This window comes from Cololabis saira, chromosome 5 (assembly GCF_033807715.1).
Source record: "Cololabis saira isolate AMF1-May2022 chromosome 5, fColSai1.1, whole genome shotgun sequence".
NCBI classification, from domain to species: Eukaryota; Metazoa; Chordata; class Actinopteri; order Beloniformes; family Belonidae; genus Cololabis; species Cololabis saira.
In genome coordinates, this window is record NC_084591.1 from 1,609,541 (window position 1) to 1,634,540 (window position 25,000).

At 45.1% G+C, this 25,000-nt stretch overlaps 2 protein-coding genes across 3 annotated transcripts in view; one reads left to right on the top strand and one right to left on the bottom strand.

The window, feature by feature from the left end:
* Positions 1 to 4,673, top strand: part of LOC133443651 (lactadherin-like) — a 43,522-nt gene extending 38,849 nt beyond the window's left edge. The window contains 2 exon segments of the mRNA XM_061720755.1: positions 429 to 584; positions 2,227 to 4,673. Of these exon segments, the coding sequence (XP_061576739.1) occupies positions 429 to 584; positions 2,227 to 2,370 (300 nt within the window). The 3' untranslated portion in view covers positions 2,371 to 4,673.
* Positions 4,674 to 10,818: 6,145 nt separating this feature from the next.
* The window catches only part of snx22 (sorting nexin 22), a 15,345-nt gene continuing 1,163 nt past the window's right edge, over positions 10,819 to 25,000 (bottom strand). The window contains exons 2-7 of one of the 2 annotated variants that reach the window (XM_061720763.1): positions 20,165 to 20,248; positions 14,709 to 14,813; positions 13,063 to 13,157; positions 12,924 to 12,956; positions 11,703 to 11,770; positions 10,819 to 11,572 (exon numbers count right to left, since the gene is read on the bottom strand). In XM_061720763.1, the coding sequence (XP_061576747.1) occupies positions 11,484 to 11,572; positions 11,703 to 11,770; positions 12,924 to 12,956; positions 13,063 to 13,157; positions 14,709 to 14,813; positions 20,165 to 20,248 (474 nt within the window). In that variant the 3' untranslated portion in view covers positions 10,819 to 11,483. The remainder of the gene's footprint in view (positions 11,573 to 11,702; positions 11,771 to 12,923; positions 12,957 to 13,062; positions 13,158 to 14,708; positions 14,814 to 20,164; positions 20,249 to 25,000) is intronic. The other variant, XM_061720765.1, reaches the window with a different exon arrangement.

Below are 25,000 nucleotides of genomic sequence, written 5' to 3' on the forward strand. Positions count from 1 at the left end.
TGCTACGAGCTATGTGCTATGAGCTACTTGCTACGAGCTACTTGCTATGAGCTACGAGCTACTTGCTATGAGCTACGTATTACAAGCTACTTACTATGAGCTACATGCTACGAGCTACGTGCCATGAGCTACTTGCTACGAACTACGTACTATGAGCTACATGCTACTAGCTACGTGCCATGAGCTACGTGATACGAGCTTGCTATGAGCTATGTGCTATGACCTAAGTGCTATGAGCTTTGTGCTACATGCACGGGCAAGACCAACGTCTGGAGCAACGACCGCTCCCAGTGGCTGGAGTTGGGTGGGGGCGGGTCCTGGGTGGGGGCGGGTCCTGGGTGGGGGCGGGTCCTGGGTGGGGGCGGGTCCTGGGTGGGGGCGGGGCCAGTCTGGCCAGGTTCCGGTCTCACCTCCCTCTCTGTCCCCAGGTGGACCTGCTGTCCCCTAAAAGGGTCACCGGCGTCATCACTCAGGGGGCCAAGGACTTCGGCTCCGTCCAGTTCGTCTCGTCCTTCAAAGTGTCTCACAGCGACGACGGGCGGACCTGGACCACGGTGCAGGACCGGGACACGGGGGAGGACCAGGTGGGTGTGGCCACGCCCACATTCACCTGCAGACACGCCCACATTCACATGCAGACACGCCCACACCTGCAGACACGCCCACATTCACCTGCAGACACGCCCACATTCACCTGCAGACACGCCCACATTCACCTGCAGACACGCCCACATCCACCTGCAGACACGCCCACATTCACCTGCAGACACGCCCACATTCACCTACAGACACGCCCACATTCACCTGCAGACACGCCCACATTCACCTACAGACACGCCCACATTCACCTGCAGACACGCCCACATTCACCTGCAGACACCCAGTTCAGGTTTAGGTTCCTGGTTCTGCAGCCGTCTGAGTAAAAACATAAAAACCTGGTTGGATGAGAGGATGTAGCATCTCCCAGCTACGTGCTATGAACTAGTAACTACTTGCTACGAGCTACTTGCTATGAGCTACTTGCTACGAGCTACTTGCTATGAGCTACTTGCTACGAGCTACTTCAATTCAATTCAATTCAATTTTATTTATATAGCGTCTAATACAACAGAGTTGTCTCTAGACGCTTTACAGAGACCCATACCCAGAACATGACCCCCGAGCAGATATTACATAAACAATGGCAGGTAAAAAACTCCCCTAGTGGGAGAAAAACCTTAAGCCAAACAGTGGCAAGGAAAAACTCCCCTTTAGGAGGGAAGAAACCTTGAGCAGGACCAGGCTCATCAGGGGGGACCCTTGCTACGAGCTACTTTCTATGAGCTACTTGCTATGAGCTACTTGCTACGAGCTACTTGCTATGAGCTACTTGCTACGAGCTACTTGCTACGAGCTACTTTCTATGAGCTACTTGCTATGAGCTACTTGCTACGAGCTACTTGCTATGAGCTATGTGCTATGAGCTAAAAGCTACTTGCTACAAGCTACTTGTTTTGTGTTACGTACTATGAGCTACATGCTACGTGCTACGAGCTACTTGCTACGAGCTATGAGCTACGTGCTACTTGCTATGAGCTATGAGCTACGTGCTATGAGCTAAGAGCTACTTGCTGCAAGCTACTTGCTTTGTGCTACGTTCTATGAGCTATGAGCTACATGCTACTAGCTATGTGCCACAAGCTACTTGCTATGAGCTACTTGCTATGAGCTAAAAGCTACTTGCTACAAGCTACTTGTTTTGTGTTACGTACTATGAGCTACATGCTACGTCCTACGAGCCACTTGCTACGAGCTATGAGCTACGTGCTACGAGCTACGTGCTATGAGCTAAGAGCTACTTGCTACAAGCTACTTGTTTTGTGTTACGTACTATGAGCTACGTGCTACAAGCTACTTGCTATGAGCTATGAGCTACGTGCTATGAGCTAAGAGCTACTTGCTACAAGCTACTTGTTTTGTGTTACGTACTATGAGCTACATGCTACGTGCTACGAGCTACTTGCTACGAGCTATGAGCTACGTGCTACAAGCTACTTACTATGAGCTATGAGCTACTTGCTATGATCTACAAACTACGTGCCAAAAGCTACGTGCACCAGAGTCATTTATACTGTGTTATACTTAATCCAGCTCGTAGCAGATCTGGGACCCGGTCTAACTGGTCTCCTGGTCTAACTGGTCTCCTGGTCTAACTGGTCTCCTGGTCTCCTGGTCTCTCTGGTCCAGGTCTTCCCCGGGAACCGGGACAACAACGTCCACCAGCAGAACGTCTTCCAGCCTCCGTTCTTCAGCCGCTACGTTCGTATCCTGCCGTGGGAGTGGCACGGCCGCATCACGCTGCGTCTGGAGCTGCTGGGCTGCGACCAGTAGGGCCCCCGGGGGCCCCCGGGGACCCCCCAGACCCCCCCAGACCCCCCAGACCCCCCCCCCCAGAACCCGGAGCCAGTCCTGCACCCCCCCCTCCCACCACCGGGGGGCAGCACACCAGAGGAAGCTGCTCCGTCTGTTGCCCCTGACAACCGTAACCAGGACACCGGAGATGGTGGTTCCCAGAACCGGATCTGATCCAGAACCAGATCTGATCCAGAACCGGATCTGGTCCAGAACCAGATCTGGTCCAGAACCAGATCTGGTCCAGAACCAGATCTGATCCAGAACCAGATCTGATCCAGAACCAGATCTGATCCAGAACCGGACCTGATCCAGAACCAGATCTGGTCCTGGATCAGGTCTACGTGGAAACCTGAAACTCCCAGACCCCGACTTGTGATGTGGATACGTGAAACACATCCTTCACATGAACACACACACACACACACACACACACACACACACACACACACACACACACACACACACACACACACACACACACACACACACACACACACACACACACAAACACACACTCACATGAACACATGTGGTGCAAAAGTTGTTGTTTAAAAATGAATGTCAGGAACCTCAGTCTTTCTGATGCTTTAATGAAAAGAAGGAAATGTACATTCATGAACGGAGCCACTCTGGTTTATCTTATAGTTGAGAAGCTGGAAACTAGACAAAATATCGCCCTGGCAACCGTGCCAGGCTCTGTGTCAAAGGAACACGACCTCGGCATCAGAATGTTCACCTGAAAACAGGAAACAGACAGTTGTACCAACATTTCCCATTACATTCCAGCCTTTTTAGCATTTTATGCTAAACCACAAAAAAATAGGGCATTTTGCACTGACATACCCCGTGACCTTTATGCTCTGTCCCGCACCAGCCAAACGCTAGCACAAACGCTAGCACAAACGCTAGCACAAACGCTAGCACAAACGCTAGCACAAACGCTAGCACAAACGCACACCCTGTCTCCAACGTGGGAGTTAAAGAAACCCCGACAGAGGATCATGGGTCTCGGGTACAGAAGAGCCAAAACCCCTCCCTCCACTAGACAAAGGGAGGGTCAAAGACTCAATCTGTCTAGCTCAGGGGTCGGCAACTCGCCGCTCTTTAGCGCCGCCCTAGTGGCTCCTGGAGAATTTTTCAAAAATGTTTGACCTTTTTTCTTCCTTTTTTTCTTCTTTTTTAAATTTTTTTTCCCTTTCTTCTTTTTTTCTTTTTCTTTTTTTTCTCTTTTTTCTCAGTTTTTTTTTTCATTTTTTCCTCTTTTTTTCTTCCTTCTTCCTTTCCTCTTTAATCTCGACATTTCGACTTTTTTCTCAAGATTGTACTTCAACATTAATCTCAACATTTAGACTTTTCTCTTGAAATTTCGACTTTTTGCTCAACATTTCGACTTTTTGCTCAACATTTCGACTTTTTTCTCAACATTTTGATTTCGCCTTTCGCCATTTTCCTTCATTCTAAGGCTTATACATACAAGATTTTTCATTTTTTGCGGCTCCAGACATATTAGTTTTTTGTGTTTTTGGTCCAACACGGCTCCAAAACATTTTGGGTTTCCGACCCCTGGTCTAGCTACTCTATCATAGATAAGGAGGAAAAACCCCCGAAGGAGAAAAGACCCATTATGGAATATAAACTAATCTACTTCAAACAATAAACAATACCAAAACAAATCACCAAATCACATTCAGTCAGTCCATGCAGGGAAAAGGAGGAGAAAAAAAATCAAAAGAAGACCCTCTTACCCCTCCGGGTACCAACACTTCCCATCACACACACACACACACACACACACACACACACACACACACACACACACACACACACGCGTATACACACACACACCTGAACCTTTGATCTTTGGTAGTTTGGAGCTGCGGGCTGGTTGTTGTTTGCAGCGGTGTGTAGTTGTGTGTAGTTGGTGTGCAGCCGTAACCAAAACTCTGAATCTGTCGCCGTGGCAACAGCCTGTCCTCAGCGGCGTTACTAAGCCCCGCCCCCTCTCAGGTGTTTACTAGGCCCCGCCCCCTCTCCGGTGTTTACTAGGCCCCGCCCCCTCTCAGGTGTTTACTAGGCCCCGCCCCCTCTCAGGTGTTTACTAGGCCCCGCCCCCTCTCCGGTGTTTACTAGGCCCCGCCCCCTCTCCGGTGTTTACTAGGCCCCGCCCCCTCAGGTGTTTACTAAGCCCCGCCCCCTCTCAGGTGATTATTAGGCCCCGCCCCCTCTCAGGTGTTTATTAGGCCCCGCCCCCTCTCAGGTGTTTACTAGGCCCCGCCCCCTCTCAGGTGTTTACTAGGCCCCGCCCCCTCAGGTGTTTACTAGGCCCCGCCCCCTCAGGTGTTTACTAGGCCCCGCCCCCTCTCAGGTGTTTATTAGGCCCCGCCCCTCTCTCAGGTGTTTACTAGGCCCCGCCCCCTCAGGTGTTTACTAGGCCCCGCCCCCTCTCTCAGGTGTTTACTAGGCCCCGCCCCCTCTCTCAGGTGTTTACTAGGCCCCGCCCCCTCTCTCAGGTGTTTACTAGGCCCCGCCCCCTCAGGTGTTTACTAGGCCCCGCCCCCTCTCAGGTGATTATTAGGCCCCGCCTCCTCTCAGGTGATTATTAGGCCCCGCCCCCTCTCTCAGGTGTTTACTAGGCCCCGCCCCCTCTCCGGTGTTTACTAGGCCCCGCCCCCTCTCTCAGGTGTTTACTAGGCCCCGCCCCCTCTCCGGTGTTTACTAGGCCCCGCCCCCTCTCTCAGGTGTTTACTAGGCCCCGCCCCCTCTCAGGTGTTTATTAGGCCCCGCCCCCTCAGGTGTTTACTAGGCCCCGCCCCCTCAGGTGTTTACTAGGCCCCGCCCCCTCAGGTGTTTACTAGGCCCCGCCCCCTCTCAGGTGATTACCGTATTGTCCTGAATATAAGACGGTGTTTTCTGCATTGAAATCAGACTGAAAAAGTGGGTCGTCTTACATTCGGGGTCTAGACGTTATACCCATTTACACCACTAGATGGAGCCAGATATCTTTAAAGCGGATGCTGAACTTAACTCCCCAGACCAAAGGAACCCCTGGCACGAAGAAGAAAAATAAAAACAGCTGTAAAAAAGAAAAGAGAAGAAAAGAAAAGAAGAGATAACAGAAAATGGAGAAACGTAGCGACAATCTGGAGAAAAGCTGGTTGAAGAAGTTATGATGCAAACTTCAAGATGATGATTTGAATGAGTCAAAATAACAGGCTTTTTCTCTTGAATATACTGTTATAATCATTTGTTTCAGATGTACTGTCAATATTTTCTGTATAAAAATTGAATTTGGTGTTGAAAAAGTCTTTCTTCAAACTTGAGTCTTGAAAAAGAGGGTCGTCTTATAATCAGGGTCGTCTTATATTCGGGACAATACAGTACTAGGATTTTTGTTAAGCCATTTTAAACTAGAATAACGACAGTAGCAGCAGCTTTAGGTTCATCACCTGCTTCACCTGCTTCACCTGCATCACCTGCATCACCTGCATCACCTGCATCACCTGCATCACCTGCTTCACCTGCTTCTGGCTCCGCCCACCTTCACTTTTTACTGCACTTTGATGTTTTTGTGTTTTGATATTTGTTATATTTAAATGATGAAAACGATTCGACTCATATTGTGTTAAAGAACCAACAGTTCAGTTCATTATTACCTGAACAGAGAAATAAAGAGACACTTTTCACCTCTGCCTTTGTCTTCTTGTCAATCCATGATCAATAATCCTGGATCAATAATCCATGATCAATAATCCTGGATCAATAATCCTGGATCAATAATCCCTCTACCGAGCAGCTAGGGTGCATTTCCTGGACTGGCCACTAGGGGTCCAACAGCGAGTCCATCTCACCTCCAGGTTCAAACGTTAACGCAGAAATAAACATATTAAAGTCGGTTCAAAACTACTGGAGATTCTTCAGACCTCTACCAGAGGCGCCAGACCTGGCGCCTCCTGGTGGCCACCAGGAGGTCTGGGGCCTCCTGGTGGCCACCAGGAGGTCTGGGGCCTCCTGGTGGCCACCAGGAGGTCTGGGGCCTCCTGGTGGCCACCAGGAGGTCTGGCGCCTCCTGGTGGCCACCAGGAGGTCTGGCGCCTCCTGGTGGCCACCAGGAGGTCTGGGGCCCCCTGGTGGCCACCAGGAGGCCCCAGACCACCAGGAGGCACCAGACCTGCTGTGGCCACTAAATTAAGTTTAATTTGGAATGGCCATTTTCATTCGGAATTAGGTGTTTATATGGTCATTTTTACTCATTTTAAATCGAAATTAATTTTAATTCCGAATTAAAGAGGAATTAAACTTCCCATCTAAACGCACTCAATCACTGTTATTTTTGATGGATATTGAGATCACAGTTATTTAACATGATTGTTCGTTGGCTAAAGCTTTTTACCAGATCAAATTAATACATTGCTTTATTACTCAATTAATATTAGTAGTATTGGTATTATGGTAGTATTGATATTACTAGTGTTCACTGGAGTGATATTGGGGGCTGTACATGTTGATCAATCAGCAGAAATATTGCTGGGTGGATCATTTATTTGATCCACCCAGCTTTTTACTTTTACTATAAACTATATTCATCGCAAATTGAGCCATCTGACCAATCCATCAATGAGTTTCTTGGAGAAATTAACCTGCCGAATTAACCTGCTTCCCAGCCAAGTTCTATAAAGAATTCTGGAGCATATTAGCACCAACATTTTATAAAATTATCTTAAATTTTAGGTAGAATAAAAGCTTACCCTTAAATATGAACTCTGCTAATATTAGTCTTTTATTAAAACCGGACAAGGATCCCTTGCTCCCATCGAGCTACCGCCCAATATCATTAATAAATGTAGACCTTAAAATAATTAGCAAGGCCCTTACTGAACATCTGAAAAGAGTCACCCCTTCTATTATACATCCGGATCAAACAGGCTTCATTAAAGGTAGACATTCCTCTACTAATATTTGTAGATTACTTAATATTATAGATTATTCAAATATCAACAAACAGGAAACTACTATTATATCCTTAGACGCTGAAAAAGCATTCGATCGGGTCAACTGCAAGTTTCCATTGGCAACTTTACATAAATTTGGATTTGGCGAATCTTTCATTGACTGGATAAAAATATTATACAGCTCTCCCAAGGCACGTGTAAAGACAAATGATCAAATCTCTACAAGTTTTACCTTGCAAAGAGGCACTAGACAGGGTTGCCCTCTCTCTCCCTCATTATTTGCAATATTTATGCGGATGACGTACTCCTCTTCCTCCAGAACTCACGATCTTCACTATCACAGACAATTGCATTTATAGAGGGATTTTCATCTCTGTCTGATTATTCTATTAATTGGTCTAAATCCACTGTTTTGTGTGTTAACTGCAATTTTAGGAATATAACCAATACTCAATTACAATCAGGGAACATTAGATATTTAGGCATAAACATCTCCCCTAGGCTGTCAGAGTTAATAAAATTAAATTATGTTCAGCTTTTAAAGAAAATAGAAGATGATCTTTCCAGATGGAGCTCTCTCCCCATTTCACTCATGGGTAGAATAGCCACCATTAAAATGATGGTTTTACCAAAAGTAAATTATTTTTTCTCAATGATACCATGCAAACCCCCTCTTTCCTGGTTTAAATCATTGGTTTCATATGTATCAAAATTTCTGTGGAAAAATAAAACACCACGTATTAGTTTAAATACATTGCAAAAATCCAAAGAATATGGAGGTTTAGAGTTACCTAATTTTCAGTATTACTTCATAGCCAATAAATTACAGTATATCGTAAAATGGTCAAAAGATCATCCTTTAGATAGTCAATGGCTGGAATCAGAACAAGTGTTTTGCAACGAACTAGAAATCTCAGAGTTACCATTTATTTTTTTTATTCATTTATTTTTTTTTCTTGTCTGCACACATATTAATGATTGATACCATGAAGGTAGAAACCAAAGGTATATATATGTGCATTATTACTACATTTTATATATATATATATATATATATATATATATATATATATATATATATATATATATATACATATATATATGCATACATATGCATACACATACATAAATATACACATACAAACCCAGTGATTTTTTTAAAAAATTTTTTTGGGGGGTGGGGTGGGGGGGGTGACATCCACTGCCAATCCAGGAAGCAGGAACTCATGGAGACACACGTCAAGCACTGGAAATCTGCAACAAAAAACCACAAACAAAACACGAAACCGGCACGGAGCCGACCAAAACACGAAAAGCAATCGACCCAAATCTTGAGATCTGATCGCAGTCTGAGCTAAGCTACCGCGAACTAACCCCAAAAACTACAGAGCCAGCATGCAGGTGAACAAGTCAGTGTGTATGTCTATGTGTGTGTGTGTGTGTGTGTGTGTGTGTGTGTGTGTGTGTGTCTGTGTGTGTATGTATATGTTTGTGTGGCTGTGTATGTTTGTGTATATGTATGTGTGTGTGTGTGTGTGTGTGTGTGTGTACGTGTGTGTGTACATGTCTTTGTGGCTATGTGTGTGTGTATGTATATGTTTGTGTGGCTGTGTATGTGTGGTGACTGAGTGGCTATGTGTGTGTGTGTGTGTGTGTGTGTGTGTGTGTGTGTGTGTGTGTGTGTGTAATAAACCAAACAAAGCTCCACCTGAAGTGTATCTATAGTGGGGCAGGGGGGGGAGCAACCCTGCCACCCGCGAGACCAGAGGCCAACACGGAAGAGCCCGGAACCCAGGCCACCGGCAACCCCACAGAGGGGAGAAGTAGGAGGGAGGCAACCCACCGCCTGCGAGGCCCGCCCCCCGGCGGCGGCCGAGGGGGCCCGCGGGCAGATTTACCATTTATTAGTCAAAGCATCAAACAGCATAAATGTAAGCATTAATATTAGCACAACTCTGACAGCCTGGTGGGAATTTCTTAAAGTAGCTAGAATTTCACTTTTTCCATGTGACCGTACACCCATATGGAACAACCCAGACATCGTGAAAAATGATAAAAAGATGGTAAACTTTGTTCAATGGAGAGATCAAGGAATACGGTACTTACAGCACGTAATTGTAGGAGGACAGTTTGTACCTTTCAATACACTTATTGTTCAATATGGAGTTAGCAGGAATACATTTTTAGAGTATCAACAACTTAAGGCCATAATAAATAAAACATATAAAATTAGCCAATTAGATTTACAACTTCCCGCTAAGATAACAGATTTATTGAATCTAAGCACTTTAAAGTTGTTATCAAAACTCTACAGGTTAGTGTCTAAACTGGACGAGTCAGTCTCTCTCCCGATCTCCAAGTGGGAGGCGGATCTCTCTCTTAACACCGACCAGTTTTCTTGGTCACAAATATGCTTAAATACGTTTACTATGACTAAGAACCCAAACTTACAACTTATACAGTACAAAGTTCTTCATAGAATACACTATACTGTGTATGTTCCAGATGGGCTTTGTCACCTCTAATATCTGTTCACAGTGCACAGAGAACACCCCAGATAATTATATGCATGCTTTATGGTTCTGTACACCGGTACAGAGGTTCTGGAAGGAGATTTGTGAGGATTTATCCACATGGATCAACTACAGAATCCCAGTGTGCCCCACGGTATGTATATTAGGTCACTTGGGAGATATTCAAATGGAATCTAACTGGACACACCGGGTTCTCACTGCCTTATGTATCGCAAAGAAAACCCTTCTCGCTGGTGGTGGGTTGCGGGTTCTTCCAGGTTCTTCCTTGTCGGCCTCTGGTCTCGCGGGTGGCGGGGTTGCCCCCCCCCCCCCCCCCTATAGATACACTTCAGGTGGAGCTTTGTTTGGTTTATTACAAATGCGCGCGCACGCACGCACGCACGCACGCACGCACGCACGCACGCACGCTTTTTTTGTTGCAGATTTCCAGTGCTTGACGTGTGTCTCCGTGTGTTCCTGCTTATGTCACCCCCTCCCCAAAAAAAAATATCACTGGGTTTGTATGTGTATATTTACGTATGTGTATGCGTATATATATGTACATATTAAGACAAGGTTAAAACAAAAAACAAAAAAAAAACAACATTTTTCTCCAGGACTGGCTTGGTGCAAAATTTGGGGACTTTTGGGGCACGTTTAGGGGGGAAAAAGGCCCTCCTTTTGTCAAAAGAAGGGAAAAAAATTAATTACTCCTACAGATACGATAGGGCCTTCACACCGTCAGTGCTCGGGCCCTAAAAATCTAGATTTTCAGCCCATGTTTTAGACTCACCAATCACCTCCCTGGTCCCGGCCGTTCGTCTCCAGCACTAAACCTGCTCAGCCAATCAGCACGGAGGGGCGGGGCTCCGAGTGACGACTCACAGGAGCGTCAAACAGCCAAAACAACCAGGTTAAAGTGTAGGAACTATTCAAGTCAGGTTCACAAAGACAATCAGACCTCGGTTTGGATTCTTTATTATTCCAGTAAGAGTCATGTAAAAGAGCATTTTTTTGTAAAAAACAAACAAACATTAAAAAGTTACTGACATCACACGTCTATTTCTCTAATTTCAAAGCTGGTGTGGTTCTTTCACCGTAGAGGGGCGGGGCTTATGCCTGGGTGGGGGCGGGGCCAAGTACTAGGGGCGGGGCTTAGGCCTGCGTGTGGGGGCGGGGCTAAGGCCACATGTGTTAGCTGTTAGCTGCTAATTAGGTTCAAGCTAGCTGCTAATCAGGTTCAAGCTAGCTGCTAATCAGGTTCAAGTTAGCTGCTAATCAGGTTCAAGTTAGCTGCTAATCAGGTTCAAGTTAGCTGCTAATCAGGTTCAAGTTAGCTGCTAATCAGGTTCAAGCTAGCTGCTAATTAGGTTCAAGCTAGCTCCTAATCAGGTTCAAGTTAGCTGCTAATCAGGTTCAAGCTAGCTGCTAATCAGGTTCAAGTTAGCTGCTAATCAGGTTCAAGTTAGCTGCTAATCAGCTTCAAGTTAGCTGCTAATCAGCTTCAAGTTAGCTGCTAATCAGGTTCAAGTTAACAAACATTCCCAGCTTTAGCGGCGGGTGGAACAGGCCACATGTGGAGGGGCGGGGTCAGGATTTGGGGGGCGGGTCCGGATTGGGGGCGGGGTCAGGCCTGCGTGGAGACGGTGAAACTGACCCGGACGTCTCGGGGGTAAAATCCCTGCAGGACTCCGCCCACAACCAGGTCCGGGAGTCCTGCAAGACAGAAACCAGGGCTGAACCAGGACCAGAACCAGGACCAGAACCAGGACCAGGACCAGACCAAAGAGGAGGAGCTAACTCTTCAGCAGCCGTTGGAGTTAGCGGTTAGCGAGCGCCGTGTTACCTGTCCTGCAGGTGGAGACGTACGGGTCCCGGAGGAAACCCACCACCCTCTGGTTGGGAAACTGCAGACTGGAACAAACAGAGACCAGAATCAGAACCAGCACCCGTGGGTTAGACGGGCCCGCTAACCCTGGCCCGCTAACCCTGACCCGCTAACCCTGAACCGCTAACCCTGGCCCGCTAACCCTGAACCGCTAACCCTGGCCCGCTAACCCTGACCCGCTAACCCTGACCCGCTAACCCTGAACCGCTAACCCTGACCCGCTAACCCTGACCCGCTAACCCTGAACCGCTAACCCTGACCCGTTAACCAAGTTAGCTGCTAATCAGCTTCAGGTTAGCTGCTAATCAGGTTCAGGTTAGCTGCTAATCAGGTTCAAGTTAGCTGCTAATCAGCTTCAGGTTAGCTGCTAATCAGGTTCAAGTTAGCTGCTAATCAGGTTCAAGTTAGCTGCTAATCAGGTTCAAGCTAGCTGCTAATCAGATTCAGGTTAGCTGCTAATCCTGCTAAAGTTAGCTGCTAATCAGCTTCAAGTTAGCTGCTAATCAGGTTCAAGTTAGCTGCTAATCAGGTTCAAGTTAGCTGCTAATCAGGTTCAAGTTAGCTGCTAATCAGGTTCAAGATAGCTGCTAATCAGGTTCAGGTTAGCTGCTAATCCTGCTAAAGTTAGCTGCTAATCAGGTTCAAGTTAGCTGCTAATCAGGTTCAAGTTAGCTGCTAATCAGGTTCAAGCTAGCTGCTAATCAGGTTCAGGTTAGCTGCTAATCCTGCTAAAGTTAGCTGCTAATCAGCTTCAAGTTAGCTGCTAATCAGCTTCAAGTTAGCTGCTAATCAGCTTCAAGTTAGCTGCTAATCAGGTTCAGGTTAGCTGCTAATCCTGCTAAAGTTAGCTGCTAATCAGGTTCAAGTTAGCTGCTAATCAGGTTCAAGCTAGCTGCTAATCAGGTTCAAGCTAGCTGCTAATCAGGTTCAAGTTAGCTGCTAATCAGGTTCAAGTTAGCTGCTAATCAGGTTCAAGTTAGCTGCTAATCAGGTTCAAGTTAGCTGCTAATCAGCTTCAAGTTAGCTGCTAATCAGCTTCAAGTTAGCTGCTAATCAGGTTCAAGCTATCTGCTAATCAGGTTCAGGTTAGCTGCTAATCCTGTTAAAGTTAGCGTTCCCAGCGTTAGCGGCGGGGGGAAGTGGCCGCTGCAGAACCGGGTCCAGAACCGGAGACCTCACCCGTCCTCCTGACTGTCCAGCTCGTCCAGAGACCTGAAACCAGAGCAGCAGTCAGAACCGGGACAGAACCGGGTCCAGGACCAGGTCCAGGTCCAGAACCAGGACCTGGTCCAGAACCAGAACCAGGTCCAGAACTTACTCCATGCTGCTGATCTTGGTTCCGGTGTGAAAGTGTTTCAGGTGCAGAAAGTCCAGCAGCAGCTGAGGGACGTCTTCATTCAGGTAGAGGACGTCCTGGACAGAGGAGTAATCTATTACTGGGAGTAATCCATCACTGGATGTAATCCATTACTGGACGTAATCCATTACTGGATGTAATCTATTACCTGGATGTAATCTATTACCTGGATGTAATCTATTACTGGATGTAATCTATTACTGGGTGTAATCTATTACCTGGGTGTAATACCTGGATGTAATCTATTACCTGGGTGTAATCCATTACTTGGACGTAATCCATTACCTGGACGTAATCAATTACCTGGATGTAATCTATTACTGGATGTAATCTATTACCTGGATGTAATCTATTACTGGATGTAATCTATTACTGGGTGTAATCTATTACCTGGGTGTAATACCTGGATGTAATCTATTACTGGACGTAATCTATTACTGGACGTAATACCTGGGTGTAATCTATTACCTGGGTGTAATACCTGAAAGTAATCTATTACCTGGGTGTAATACCTGGGTGTAATCTATTACCTGAGTGTAATACCTGTATGTAATCCATTACTGGGAGTAATCCATTACTGGGAGTAATCTATTACTGGGAGTAATCTATTACCTGGGTGTAATCCATTACTTGGACATAATCAATTACCTGGATGTAATCTATTACTGGATGTGATCTATTACCTGGATGTAATCTATTACTGGTTGTAATCTATTACCTGGGTGTAATACCTGGATGTAATCCATTACTTTGATGTAATCCATTACCTGGACGTAATCACTTACCTGGATGTAATCTATTACTGGATGTAATCTATTACCTGGATGTAATCTGTTACCTGTATGTAATCTATTACTGGATGTAATCTATTACCTGGATGTAATCTATTACCTGGGTGTAATACCTGGATGTAATCTATTACTGGACGTAATCTATTACCTGGGTGTAATACCTGAAAGTAATCTATTACCTGGGTGTAATACCTGGGTGTAATCTATTACCTGAGTGTAATACCTGTATGTAATCCATTACTGGGAGTAATCCATTACTGGACGTAATCCATTACTGGGAGTAATCTATTACTGGGAGTAATCTATTACCTGGGTGTAATCCATTACTTGGACATAATCAATTACCTGGATGTAATCTATTACTGGATGTGATCTATTACCTGGATGTAATCTATTACTGGTTGTAATCTATTACCTGGGTGTAATACCTGGATGTAATCCATTACTTTGATGTAATCCATTACCTGGACGTAATCAATTACCTGGATGTAATCTATTACTGGATGTAATCTGTTACCTGGATGTAATCTGTTACCTGGATGTAATCTATTACTGGATGTAATCTATTACCTGGATGTAATCTATTACCTGGATGTAATCTATTACTGGATGTAATCTATTACTGTGTGTAATCTATTACCTGGGTGTAATACCTGGATGTAATCTATTACTGGACGTAATCTATTACCTGGATGTAATACCTGGGTGTAATCTATTACCTGGGTGTAATACCTGAAAGTAATCTATTACCTGGGTGTAATCTATTACTGGATGTAATCTATTACCTGGGTGTAATACCTGAAAGTAATCTATTACCTGCACGTAGGCCTCCAGCTCCTGCCTCCTCTGCTCCGCAGGTTTGGTTCTCAGGTGTTGGTTCCTCTTACTGGGGAAGTCTGGAGTCTGGACCTTCTTCCTGAGCTGCAGGAACAGTTCCCAGTAGGGCTGGCTTCAAAACATCCATGTGTAGGAACCATTATCCATACATACATGCATGTGTAGGAACCATTATCCATACATACATGCATGTGTAGGAACCATTATCCATACATACATCAAAACATCCATGTGTAGGAACCATTATCTATACATACATGCATGTGTAGGAACCATTATCCATACATCCATGTGTAGGAACCATTATCCATACATACAAGCAAGTATCCATTTAAAATAAGTAAATAAATGTAACGTATCGTATCGGGACCTCGTGTATCGTATCGGGACCTCGTGAATCGTATCGTGTTGGGACCTCATGTATCGTATCGTGTCGGGACCTCGTGTATCGTGTTGGGACCTCGTGTATCGTATCGTGTTGGGACCTCGTGTATCGTATCGTGTTGGGACCTCATGTATCGTATCGTGTTGGGACCTCGTGTATCGTATCGGGACCTTGTGTATCGTATCGTGTTGGGACCTCGTACATCGTATCGTGTTGGGACGTCGTGTATCGTATCGTTTTGGGACCTCGTGTATCGTATCGTATCAGGACCTCGTGTATCGTATCGTATCAGGACCTCGTGTATCGTATCGTGTTGGCACCTCGTGTATCGTATCGTGTCGGGACCTTGTGTATCGTATCGTGTTGGGACCTCGTGTATCGTATCGTGTCGGGACCTCGTGTATCGTATCGTATCAGGACCTCGTGTATCGTATCGTGTCGGGACCTCGTGTATCGTATCGTGTTGGGACCTCGTGTATCGTATCGTGTTCTCGTGTATCGTATCGTGTTCTCGTGTATCGTATCGTGTTCTCGTGTATCGTATCGTGTTGGGACCTCGTGTATCGTATCGTGTTGGGACCTCGTGTATCGTATCGTGTTGGGACCTCGTGTATCGTATCGTGTCGGGACCTCGTGTATCGTATCGTGTCGGGACCTCGTGTATCGTATCGTGTCGGGACCTCGTGTATCGTATCGTGTCGGGACCTCGTGTATCGTATCGTGTTGGGACCTCGTGTATCGTATCGTGTTGGGACCTCGTGTATCGTATCGTATCGGGACCTCGTGTATCGTATCGGGACCTCGTGTATCGTATCGTGTTGGGACCTCGTGTATCGTATCGTGTTGGGACCTCGTGTATCGTATCGTGTTGGGACCTCGTGTATCGTATCGTATCGTGTTGGGACCTCGTGTATCGTATCGTGTTGGGACCTCGTGTATCGTATCGTGTTGGGACCTCGTGTATCGTATCGTATCGTGTTGGGACCTCGTGTATCGTATCGGGACTTTGTGTATCGTATCGTATCAGGACCTCGTGTATCGTATCGTGTCGGGACCTCGTGTATCGTATCGTATCGGGACCTCGTGTATCGTATCGTTTTGGGACCTCGTGTATCGTATCGTGTTGGGACGTCGTGTATCGTGTTGAGACCTTGTGAATCGTATCGTGTTGAGACCTCGTGAATCGTATCGTGTTGGGACCTCGTGTATCGTATCGTGTTGGGACCTCGTGTATCGTGTTGGGACGTCGTGTATCGTGTTGAGACCTCGTGAATCGTATCGTGTTGAGACCTCGTGAATCGTATCGTTTTGGGACCTCGTGTATCGTATCGTGTTGGGACCTCGTGTATCGTGTTGGGACGTCGTGTATCGTGTTGAGACCTCGTGAATCGTATCGTGTTGAGACCTCGTGAATCGTATCGTGTTGGGACCTCGTGTATCGTATCGTGTTGGGACCTCGTGTATCGTATCGTTTCGGGACCTCGTGTATCGTATCGTGTTGGGACCTCGTGTATCGTATCGTGTTGGGACCTCGTGTATCGTATCGTGTTGGGACCTCGTGTATCGTATCGTGTTGGGACCTCGTGTATCGTATCGTGTTGGGACCTCGTGTATCGTCTTGGGACCTCGTGTATCGTATCGTATCGGGACCTCGTGTATCGTATCGTGTTGGGACCTTGTGTATCGTATCGTGTTGGGACCTCGTGTATCGTATCGTGTCGGGACCTCGTGTATCGTATCGTATCGGGACCTCGTGTATCGTATCGTGTTGGGACCTCGTGTATCGTATCGTGTTGGGACCTCGTGTATCGTATCGTGTTGGGACCTCGTGTATCGTATCGTGTTGGGACCTCGTGTATCGTATCGTGTTGGGACCTCGTGTATCGTATCGTGTTGGGACCTCGTGTATCGTATCGTATCGTGTTGGGACCTCGTGTATCGTATCGTGTTGGGACCTCGTGTATCGTATCGTGTCGGGACCTCGTGTATCGTATCGTGTTGGGACCTCGTGTATCGTATCGTGTTGGGACCTCGTGTATCACATCGTGTTGGGACCTCGTGTATCGTATCGTGTTGGGACCTCGTGTATCGGGACCTCGTGTATCGTATCGTATCGTGACCTCGTGTATCGTATCGTGACCGCGTGTATCATCGGGACCTATCGTGTTGGGACCTCGTGTATCGTATCGTGTTGGGACCTCGTGTATCGTATCGTTTTGGGACCTCGTGTATCGTATCCTGTTGGGACCTCGTGTATCGTATCGTATCGTGTTGGGACCTCGTGTATCGTATCGGGACCTTGTGTATCGTATCGTATCGTATCGTGTTGGGACCTCGTGTATCGTATCGTGTTGGGACCTCGTGTATCGTATCGTGTTGGGACCTCGTGTATCGTATCGTGTCGGGACCTCGTGTATCGTATCGGGACCTCGTGTATCGTGTTGTGACCTCGTGTATCGTATCGGGACCTCGTGTATCGTATCGGGACCTCGTGTATCGTATCGTGTCGGGACCTCGTGTATCGTATCGTGTTGGGACCTCGTGTATCGTATCGTGTTGGGACCTCGTGTATCGTATCGTGTTGGGACCTCGTACACCGTATCGTGTTGGGACCTCGTGTATCGTACCGTGTTGGGACCTCGTGTATCGTATCGTGTTGGGACCTCGTGTATCGTATCGTGTTGGGACCTCGTGTGTCGTAGCGTGTTGGGACCTCGTGTGTCGTATCGTGTTGGGACCTCGTGTATCGTATCGTGTTGGGACCTCGTGTATCGTATCGTGTTGGGACCTCGTGTATCGTATCGTGTTGGGACCTCGTGTATGGTATCGTGTTGGGACCTCGTGTATCGTATCGTGTTGGGACCTCGTGTATCGTATCGTGTTGGGACCTCGTGTATCGTGTTGGGACCTCGTGTATCGTATCGTGTTGGGACCTTGTGTATCGCATCGTGTTGGGACCTCGTGTATCGTATCGTGTTGGGACCTCGTATATCGTATCGTATCGTATCGTGTTGGGACCTCGTGTATCGTATCGTGTTGGGACCTCGTGTATCGTATCGTGTTGGGACCTCGTGTATCGTATCGTGTTGGGACCTCGTGTATCGTATCGTGTTGGGACCTCGTGTATCGTATCGTGTTGGGACCTCGTGTATCGTATCGTGTTGGGACCTCGTGTATCGTATCGTGTTGGGACCTCGTGTATCGTATCGTGTTGGGACCTCGTGTATCGTATCGTGTTGGGACCTCGTGTATCGTATCGTGTTGGGACCTCGTGTATCGTATCGTGTTGGGACCTCGTGAATCGTATCGTGTTGGGACCTCGTGTATCGTATCGTGTTGGGACCTCGTGTATCGTATCGTGTTGGGACCTTGTGTATCGTATCGTGTTGGGACCTCGTGTATCGTATCGTGTTGGGACCTCGTGTATCGTATCGTGTTGGGACCTCGTGTATCGTATCGTGTTGGGACCTCGTGTATCGTATCGTGTTGGGACCTCGTGAATCGTATCGTGTTGGGACCTCGTGAATCGTATTGTGTTGGGACCTCGTGTATCGTATCGTTTCGGGACCTCGTGTATCGTGTCGGGACCTCGTGTATCGTATCGTGTCGGGACCTCGTGTATCGTATCGTGTCGGGACCTCGTGTATTGTATCGTGTCGGGACCTCGTGTATCGTATCGTGTCGGGACCTCGTGTATCGTATCGTGTCGGGACCTCGTGTATCGTATAGTGTCGGGACCTCGTGTATCGTATCGTGTTGGGACCTCGTGTATCGTATCGTGTTGGGACCTCGTGTATCGTATCGTGTTGGGACCTGGTGTATCGTATCGTGTTGGGACCTCGTGTATCGTATCGTGTTGGGACCTCGTGTGTCGTATCGTGTTGGGACCTCGTGTATCGTATCGTGTTGGGACCTCGTGTATCGTAAAGGGACCTCGTGTATCGTATCGTGTTGGGACCTCGTGTATCGTATCGTGTTGGGACCTCGTGTATCGTAAAGGGACCTCGTGTATCGTATCGTATCGGGACCTCGTGTATCGTATCGTGTTGGGACCTCGTGTATCGTAAAGGGACCTCGTGTATCGTATCGTGTTGGGACCTGGTGTATCGTATCGTGTTGGGACCTCGTGTATCGTATCGTGTTGGGACCTCGTGTATCGTATCGTATCGTGTTGGGACCTCGTGTATCGTATCGTATCGTGTTGGGACCTCGTGTATCGTATCGTGTCGGGACCTCGTGTATCGTATCGTGTTGGGACCTCGTGTATCGTATCGTATCGTGTTGGGACCTCGTGTATCGTATCGTATCGTGTTGGGACCTCGTGTATCGTATCGTGTTGGGACCTCGTGTATCGTATCGTGTCGGGACCTCGTGTATCGTATCGTGTTGGGACCTCGTGTATCGTATCGTGTTGGGACCTCGTGTATCGTATCGTGTTGGGACCTCGTGTATCGTATCGTGTTGGGACCTCGTGTATCGTATCGTGTTGGGACCTCGTGTATCGTATCGTGTTGGGACCTCGTGTATCGTATCGTATCGTGTTGGGACCTCGTGTATCGTATCGTATCGTGTTGGGACCTCGTGTATCGTATCGTGTTGGGACCTCGTGTATCGTATCGTGTCGGGACCTCGTGTATCGTATCGTGTTGGGACCTCGTGTATCGTATCATGTTGGGACCTCGTGTGTCGTATCGTGTTGGGACCTGGTGTATCGTATCGTGTTGGGACCTGGTGTATCGTATCGTATCGTGTTGGGACCTCGTGTATCGTATCGTGTTGGGACCTGGTGTATCGTATCGTATCGTGTCGGGACCTCGTGTATCGTATCGTGTTGGGACCTCGTGTATCGTATCATGTTGGGACCTCGTGTGTCGTATCGTGTTGGGACCTGGTGTATCGTATCGTGTTGGGACCTCGTGTATCGTATCGTGTTGGGACCTCGTGTATCGTATCGTGTTGGGACCTCGTGTATCGTATCGTGTCGGGACCTCGTGTATCGTATCGGGACCTCGTGTATCGTATCGGGAGGCCAGTGATGAGGGGGAACTACCTTCCTGTGCAGCGTCTGGAACTCGCTGCTCCTCCTCAGGACCGAGTGTTTCCTCCCGTTGAACAAAACCTCCACCCTGAAGTGCTGCAAGAAAACAGACCTGGTTAGAGACCCGGACCTAGACCTGGACCTGGACCACCAGACCTGGACCTGGACCTGGACTCCACCAGACCTGCTGGATCAGGTCCAGACCTGGTCCAGACCTGGTTCTCCCACTGGACTCTACAGGTGCAGAGGTTCCTGCAGCCACCGGGGGGCGACAACCTACTACAACCACAACACTACTATTAGTACTATGAATACTACTAGCATTACCACCATTATACCATAGTGTGATACCATGGTACCGTAATACCACCATTACTACTAACACTACTACTACCAACACCACGACTAGTACTACAACCACAACACTATTACTACCAACCTGCCACCTCCGGAGACCACAACACTACTACCAGTACTACCACAACTTCTACAATCACTACTAACACTACTACTACCAACACCACGACTAGTGCTACAGGTTCAGGTTCAGGTTCGGGTTACTTTATTGATACCCAAGGGTAAACTGGTTTTGCAGTCGAGAGTTAAAACAAGCAGCAGAAAACATACAATCAGTTCAGGAACAAGACATTTAAGAAGAACAAATACACATAAAACAAGAGACAGCTTCGGCTCGACAGAAAGTGCTGCAGTTCATGAAATAAATATAAGAAATAAAAGACATGAGGCTAAAAAAGAATTAAAACACCAAGAGCAAAATTTCCTCCAAGTTAGGAATGGATAAGAGCAATAAGATAAAAACATTGTAAAATACATCGTGCTCCGAAAAGTGACTTGTGCAACTTTTGTGCAAACTACAGCTTGTTCACCAGTGTTACTGCAGCTGGAACAAAGCTGTTTTTATAACGTTTTGTTTTACAAAATGGGACTAACAACCTCCGTCCAGAGGGGAGAAACTGAAATTCACTGTGCAAAGGGTGTAAACTATCATTTAAAATGGTCGTGGCTCTCCGCTGTAACTGCCTGGTGTACAGGGAAGAAGGGTACAACCACAACACTACTATTACTACCAACCTGCCACCTCCGGAGAAACCAGACCATCGTCCTCATGTGGAGACACATTCAACCACAACACTACTACTAGAACTACTAACACTACAACCACCGCCACTACTAACAAACACCCTGGTACCTAAACACGATTCCAACTATTAATAATGATGTAAAGGAGGAGAAATACGGGACAAACGTCAAACTTTTGTCCGATTAACAGTGATGCAGCAGAAACACCAGAGAAGGAAGAGTTGGAGGAAAGAGGCAAAACTAAATATATTACATGCTGGTATTTCCTCCGGTGTGAGAAGTAGAAGTTAATATTGATTAGGAGAGAATGACTCGAGCCGAGAAAAGTCAATGTGAACGTAAAAACAGGCGTCAGCGGAGGATTCTGGAGATCAGGACCTCCAGGACCTCAAGGACCTCCAGGACCTCCAGGACCTCCAGAACTAGGAATGGACGATATTTTACCGTTCACGATAAACCGTCAAAAAAATTCCCCACGGTAAGAATTTGGGAAGGAAGGAAGGAAGGAAGGAAGGAAGGAAGGAAGGAAGGAAGAAAGAAAGAAAGAAAGAAAGAAAGAAAGAAAGAAAGAAAGAAAGAAAGAAAGAAAGAAAGAAAGAAAGAAATAAATGAGCCTGAAAGAAAGAAAGAGAGAAAGAAAGAAAGAAAGAAAGAAATGTGCCTGAAAGAAAGAAAGAAAGAAAGAAAGAAAGAAAGAAAGAAAGAAAGAAAGAAAGAAAGAAAGAAAGAAAGAAAGAAAGAAAGAAAGAAAGAAAGAAAGAAAGAAAGAAAGAAAGAAAGAAAGAAATAAATGAGCCTGAAAGAAAGAAAGAGAGAAAGAAAGAAAGAAAGAAAGAAAGAAATGTGCCTGAAAGAAAGAAAGAAAGAAAGAAAGAAAGAAAGAAAGAAAGAAATGTGCCTGAAAGAAAGAAAGAAAGAAAGAAAGAAAGAAAGAAAGAAAGAAAGAAAGAAAGAAAGAAAGAAAGAAAGAAAGAAAGAAAGAAAGAAAGAAAGAAAGAAAGAAAGAAAGAAAGAAAGAAGCCTCCAGAACCTTTAGACCAGTGTCTCCCCCCCTGGGGCCCGGGCCCCCCCTGGGGTCCGGGCAGAGATCTCTGGGGGCGCGAAACTTTGTCTGCTTTGAGGATATGCAGTTGTAAAAATTACATTTACACATATTAAATAAATAAAAAAATCATAATAACACCTAATGGAATACTGTAATCCAAGTCTGTATAAACCCACTTAGAAATATATTGGTCATTTTAAAATACTAAGTTATTAATCAGGATAAAAACGTATTATTATATCATTATTCAACATTTAATTATACTACTACTCCGACAGTTTGTTAAAGGAAAAATGTTAAAAAAAATGTTGCTCTCATATTAAAAGAGACATTTTTCAGAAATATTTTTATGTCCTTGCAATTATTTTTTGTGTGTATTTTATACATTGGTGACACAAAATGAAGGTGAGAAAAACAAAGTCATATGTATACAGGGTAAACCAAAGAGAAATGTATAAAAAAAAACATAATTAATGTTCATTTTTTCAATTAATGGTTTGTAACGAATCCCTTTACTCTTTTGCTGCTGGTACGTACGGGTCGGGGGCCCGGCTGGTCTTAGACACAAGTAGGAGGAACAGGGAGGAAAGGTTGGAACCGCTGCTTTAGGGCACGGCTCCGCAACCTTTTTATCAAAACCACTTCTATAAAGCCGCACGAAATAACAGAGTTTAAAAGTTTTCATCTTTTATTAATTTTAGCTGTTACAACCCCTAAATATAACAACAGTGCAGTGTGCATTTGTAGGCGTACTTTGAAATAAATTAAACTGTGAACTGTAGGCCCATTTAAGCCTATATTTGTGTAAAAGTAAAATAAAAACTACCCTTTAATACCACTTTAATATAAATAAAATAAATAAACTGCAGCTGATAAAAAAATCAGCTGCAGTTTAGCAGCTTTAAAAATGACGTAAGAGTATCAGGGCCATGCAGGGGAAAAAATATTTGAGGGGAAGATTTTTTTTTATTGTGCACTTCGAGGAAAAAGTCGAAATGTCGAGATTAATGTTGAAATACAATTTCAAGAATAAAGTCGAAATTTCGTGAATAAAGTCGAAATTTCGCCTTTTTTCTCAAAATTTCAATTTTACTCATGGAATTTTGACTTTTTTCCTCAATATTTCGACTTTAAGGCAACTTTTTCGCACAAGATTTGTATTCTTAATCTTTTTTTCCTTTCTTTTTCTCTTTTTTTGTTCCTTTTTTCTTTTTTTCCAGTTTTTTTCTTTTTTTTTCTTTTTAAAGTCAACTAAATTTTGATAAATAAATTAAACTTGATAAATAAACACAATTAAAGCAGCACAACGTAACTTTCAGCTTTTCTGAGTTTGGCGGCATCTTTTGGACAAAAGCGGTAGTGCTTTACCAGAAAGAACACTACGTTTCCCATGATGCACCAGCGTGTACTGCCAGAAAACTCCTGTCCCGTCGCTGCATTTGTTTTGATAGAAGACGGGACGCTTTTCTGTTTCACCAAGTGAACAGACGTTTTTAGTGTGAAGGGTTCCTACCATGCTCCTCAAAGTTACATAGACCAGTGAAGGCGATACAGATTATTATTATTATTATTATTATTATTATTATTATTATTATATTACCCCTCAGACCAGGACAGAGGAGAAATTAAACCTGTTGGAAGTTGATGTTCCATCACAATGATGATGATGAAATATTAGATTAAGGTGGAAAAGTTACGTAGTGCTGCTTTAAGTTCAATCAATCAATCAATCAAATTTTATTTATATAGCACCTTTCGTCCAGGTACATGAAATACAAGGTGCTTTGACATTTTGATTGAAAAATAAGCATAATAAACAAATAAAAACTGGGAGACCAAAAAGATAAAAACTGGGAGACCAATGCACCCTGACATACAATATAAAATATATAAAATTTATAAAAAGATAAAGGTTCAAGGATTAAGGCTAAAAAAAAAAAAAAAAAAAAAAAAATCAGTCCACAACAATAAAAATAATAAAAACATTATAAGAGATAGATAAATAAATAAAACAGATACCTTTAAAAACTTTTAAACGGAATAAAACTAAAACTATAAAATGTGATGCTACATAAAAGCCAGACCAAAGAGATGAGTTTTTAGTCTACGTTTAAAAATGTCCACATTTTGACTGTACTTGCAAAATGTATTAAAATGCAAAGACTAGTCTTTCTTGAGCTACATAATAATCTCATGCAAAAAGTTGACTTATGTTTTTAAGTAGATCAAGCACAATATTTGTATGAGTGTGTTCTCTGAATTCTGAACAGACACTGAAGAACTTCATACAGCAATGTTCCCTGAGAGACTTGGGTGTGTGAGCTCAGCAGCAGCTGCAGAGTCTGCAGACTGTACACACACCAGCACCAGAACCAGAACCAACACCAGCACCAGAACCAACACCAGCACCAGCTAGGGTCGCCACCCGTCCCGTAAAATACGGAATTGTCCTGAAAAAAATGTTGCGTCCCGTATTGAATTAATACGGGACACGATTTGTACCGTATTTTTATTAACTTTTACACCATATTCTAGTTGAATTATTGAAATAAATTAACTTTTACACCATATTCTAGTTGAATTATTGAAATAAATTAACTTTTACACCATATTCTAGTTGAATTATTGAAATAAATTAACTTTTACACCATATTCTAGTTGAATTATTGAAATAAATTAACTTTTACACCATATTCTAGTTG